The sequence below is a fragment of the Entelurus aequoreus genome, linkage group LG19 (genome assembly GCF_033978785.1).
Source record: "Entelurus aequoreus isolate RoL-2023_Sb linkage group LG19, RoL_Eaeq_v1.1, whole genome shotgun sequence".
Taxonomy (NCBI): Eukaryota; Metazoa; Chordata; class Actinopteri; order Syngnathiformes; family Syngnathidae; genus Entelurus; species Entelurus aequoreus.
Window position 1 is genome coordinate 31,401,556 of NC_084749.1, and position 5,000 is coordinate 31,406,555.

At 39.3% G+C, this 5,000-nt stretch overlaps 1 protein-coding gene across 1 annotated transcript in view; it reads right to left on the reverse strand.

Moving 5' to 3' along the window:
• The window catches only part of pars2 (prolyl-tRNA synthetase 2, mitochondrial), a 14,441-nt gene extending 12,058 nt beyond the window's left edge, over positions 1 to 2,383 (reverse strand). Inside the window, exon 1 of the mRNA XM_062028281.1 lies at positions 2,222 to 2,383. Coding sequence (XP_061884265.1) covers positions 2,222 to 2,295 — 74 coding nt within the window. The 5' untranslated portion in view covers positions 2,296 to 2,383. The remainder of the gene's footprint in view (positions 1 to 2,221) is intronic.
• Between the last annotated feature and the right edge of the window lie 2,617 nt (positions 2,384 to 5,000).

The window sequence follows — 5,000 nt, forward strand, 5'->3', positions numbered from 1 at the left end:
GTGCCGTGGGAGATGATGTCATTTCACTTAATTGGGTTAAAAATATTTTTTGCAAACCAGTAATTACAATCCGCAAATAATGTGCTGTTGTTGTTGAGTGTCTGTACTGTCCAGAGCGCGGCAGAGTAACCGTGTAATAATATTCCATATCAGTAGGTGGCAGCAGGTAGCTAATTGCTTTGTGGATGTCGGTAACATGGTTTGTCGTGATCACAATATGCAGACGATAGCGGGAGGCAGGGTGCAGGTAAAAAGGTATCTAATGTTTGAACCAAAAATAAACAAAAGGCTAGTGCCGCTAAGAAAAGGCATTGAAGCTTAGAGATGGCTATTCAAAACTAAACTAAAACTGAACTGGCTGCAAAGTAAACAAAAACAGATTGCTGGACGACAGCAAAGACTTACAGCGTGTGAAACCGCGGACGGCGTCCACAAAGTACATCCGTACATGACATGACAATCAACAACAAAATAGGAGCGCAAGACAAGAACCAAAACACTACACACAGGAAAACACCAAAAAACTCAAAATAAGTCACGGCGTGATGTGACAGGTCGTGACAGTACACCTACTTTGAGACAAGAGCTATAGTGATGCATTATGGTTTGAATTTATATCCAACAATTGCGAGAACAACTTTTTACTGTCAATATTGATTGATTGATTGAAACTTTTATTAGTAGATTGCACAGTACAGTCCATATTCCGTACAATTGACCACTAAATGGTAACACCCGAATACGTTTTTCAACTTGTTTAAGTCGGGGTCCACGTTAATCAATTCATGGTACATATATATACTATCAGCATAAAACAGTCATCACACAAGTTAATCATCAGAGTATATACATTGAATTATTTACAATCTGGGGGGTGGGATGCGGAGGGGGTTGGGGCGGGAGGGTTAGGTTTGGTTGCTATCAGCACTTCAGTCATCAAAAATGATATCATCTGAGAAATGGACATTGTAACAGTGTAGGTCTGACTTCGTAGGATATGTACAGCGAGCAGTGAACATAGTGAGCTCAGAAAGCATAAGAACAAGTATATACATTTGATTATTTACATTTGATTATTTACAATCCGGGGAGGTGGGATGTGGTGGGGGGAGGGTGTTAGTCTAGGGTTGTAGTTGTCTGGAGGTGTTTTTTTAGTGAGGTTTTGAAGGAGGGTAGAGATGCACTTTCTTTTACACCTGTTGGGAGTGCATTCCATATTGATGTGGCATAGAAAGAGAATGAGTTAAGACCTTTGTTAGATCGGAATCTGGGTTTAACGTGGTTAGTGGAGCTCCCCCTGGTGTTGTGGTTATGGCGGTCATTTACGTTATGGAAGTAGTTTGACATGTACTTTGGTATCAGGGAGGTGTAGCAAATTTTATAGACGAGGCTCAGTGCAAGTTGTTTTACTCTGTCCTCCACCCTGAGCCAGCCCACTTTGGAGAAGTGGGTAGGAGTGAGGTGGGATCTGGGGTGGAGGTCTAGAAGTAATCTGACTAGCTTGTTCTGGGATGTTTGGAGTCTAGATTTGAGGGTTTTGGAGGGGCTGGGGTCAAATTGTTTTATGTTTTCTGCCAGTGGTGTGCCTAGGGATTTTTTCAATGAGAAAAAATGTGCCTTGGCTCAAAAAAGGTTGAAAAACACTGCCGTAGAAGGCTCGGACTCTTTACAGCCAGGTGGTGGCGCTGTTTAACCATAGTAGCTTTTTCCCATATACTGCAATGTAAAAGGTCAAACTGAATATACAATACACAGCATGTGCTGTGGTTAATGTTTTATTGTATACATTTGTCATTTTAATAATGTGTCTCTTCCTATCATGCAACAGCGGCATGGATGACTGAATATATGGTGTGGTCAAACTCCCAGGTTTTAAAAGTTAACAGTGTGACGTTAAATATAATTTTCATCAATTGATAACACTAAATGGTCCCTAGTGTGTGAATGTGAGTGTGAATGTTGTCTGTCTATCTGTGTTGGCCCTGTGATGAGGTGGCGACTTGTCCAGTATGTACCCCGCCTACCGCCCGAATGCAGCTGAGATAGGCTCCAACACCCCCCGCCACCCCAAAAGGGACAAGCGGTAGTAAATGGATGGATAGCAGTAACTGACATCATTTCCTGGTTGGTGCACTCGAGCTATGCTATCTCACTTAGCCGTAAAAAGCATTCGAAATGAGCGCACGACAACACTAAGCAAAATAATTCGAGCAAAACTCACCCTGAGTGTGTGTGCAAGTTTGTCGTGACACGGAAAAAAAGAGTGTTACTTTGTGGAATAATCCTTGCGAACATTGAAGGTCTCAGCAGTGGTCGGCATGTGTCAAGTTAGGCAGACAACCGGTTTTCCTTTTTTGGGACTTCCGGTTAGTCGCTCCATACTGCCGCCTACACGCCTGGAGGAGTAATGAATGGAAATTGTTAAAGCCCCTTGCCAATTATTTTCCCTTGTCATTTTCGATTATTATACGACCAATTGCACATGACGATGATGATTATGTTTTTTCTTAATACATTTTGATTTCTATTTACTGTTTTAATTGGTTTTACCCTTTAAAATCGTTTTTAATCATATTTAATTTTATATTGGTTTTATATTTATTTATTTTTTGTTTTCATTCAGTCATTGGTGGAGCTAAGGATAATATTTGAATATTGTTTTTAATATTGTTGTGCAGCACTTTGGAAACATTTTTGTTATCTAAATGTGCTGCCCCCACGACCCGACCTCGGATAAGCGGAAGAAGATGGATGGATGGATGGAAATGTGCTATATAAATAAAGTGGATTGGATTGGATTGGATGACAGTATAATTCCGCGAAAATGAGTACCTTAACAAAACAAAACAAGAATCTCCTAGTGAATTTATGAATTGATTAATTGATTAACGTGGACCCCGACTTAAACAAGTTGAAAAACCTATTTGGGTGTCACTGTTACCATTTAGTGGTCAATTGTACGGAATATGTACTGCACTGTGCAATCTACTAATACAAGTTTCAATCAATCAATCAATAGTGTCGGGTTATTCATGTCGAGTGTGACTGCTAAATAACTCAACGGTGGTGCTAAAGAAAGTTGTGAATAACATACTTTGACAAAGAAGGTGAGAAACACTATTGATCCTTATTGATCTGCCCCAGGCTAAACTGTGGCTCTCAGCAGGATTTTATTTGGAGCCCCCTCCACACACACACGCACACACAATTATACAGGTTTTTTTTTAATGTGAAACTATTGTAACACTTTTTAATCAAACTTGAATTCATTTGATGAATGTTTTATAATTACTTTAAAAAAAAATTTTCATTGCCGCCATCAGTGTGTGAATGTATGTGTGAATGGGTGAATGTGGAAATAGTGTCAAAGCGCTTTGAGTTCCTTAAAAAAAGGTAGAAAAGCGCTATACAAGTATAACCATTTACCATTTTTTTTAACCATGGGGCTTGGAATATGTTTATGGTAATATTTCATATGAAGCGCCCTGTCTTTCATTAACTGACATATTACATGTGTTTCTTCCTTAAAAAATGTTTATTTACCCATTTAAATGGTCATTTATATGTGTTTTCAGCCCCTATAAAATGGGTTCATATTTTTGGGCGTCTTTAACGCATTAATTGCCATTTACAATATTTTTGATCTGAAAAATGTATTCCATTTTGGTCTGACCTTTTGAAACACCATACTAACCAAAATCGAGATACCACTGTGTTGCTTAATTTTAAAGAAAGTGACAAAAATGACATATAACCAAACAGGCAATTTAATTAATTTCTCCTGTCTCAGTCTGAACATGAACATAAAAACATTTACATTAAAATAGGAGAGGGCACTGAAATGCTTGACATCATTTTAAATGAGTCATTTAACGACGAAAACATGACCTTTCAGAGCAATATTTACTTAGCTCTTACGTCTGATTTGTCCAATGAGACGTCCCGTCCATCACACAATGTACACATGCTTCCTTCAGCCTGGTGTAAACAATGGTGCTTTCCAATCTTTTCCCCTTCATTGAATACAATTATGTGGACTGTAGGTGGGGTGAGGGAAGTACTTACCGTATGGCAAACACAGGCACTTGCCTGAAGCTCGCCAAACGGTTCATAAAAAAGTATTCAAAAAGTTCTATATTTTTTTTTCTCTATTATTTGTCGTCTAAAATTGTGTGCTCAAAATTACAACAAAATGCTGAAGCCTTGAGCAAGCAACACTAGGGCCTGAAACAGGCATCACGTGTGTTCGTAATGTGATCTGATTGTTCAGTTTGAAGGTTAGCGGTCTGAAAATTTAAAGTAAAGTCTTTTTTTTTTCTTCATAACATTGCATTGTGTTTTTGATTGCAACGTTGTTATAATTGGATATAAAGAAAGTATACTAGACTGACCATACGTCCTCTTTTGCGGGGCTGTCCGGGCGGAGTTTCTTAAATGCCTCAAATGTCCGGTATTTTGAGTTAGGGTTGCAAGTATTTTCAATGTACGTTCAGGGTTAAGACAGGGTTGAAAAAAAACAAATTGTGAAGGTGTGTGCACGCAGCAGCATTCGTGATGAGGTGGCAACTTGTCCAGGGTGTACCCCGCCTTCTGCCGGAATGCAGCTGAGATAGGCTGCAGCACCCCCCCATGACCCCGAAAGGGACAAGCGGTAGAAAATGGATGTGGATATATATATATATATTAGGGCTGTCAAAATTATCGCGTTAACGGCGTTAATTAATTTTTGGAATTAATTACGTTAAATTTTTTAACGTAATTAACGCATGCGCAGAATCCCTCCACCCATACTTCCCATAATTCCTCCCGACACTGAACGGAGCAGCAACATGGAGCAAGACGAACAGGTTGGCCCTCTGGAGGGATTTAAGTTTAAGAAGAACAAAGATGGAACAATAAATAAACAGACAGTCATTTGTACGCACTGCAACAGAGAGTTTCAGTTTCACCGAACCTGTTCAAGCCTTAAATACCATCTCAACGCTAAACATGCATTTGTG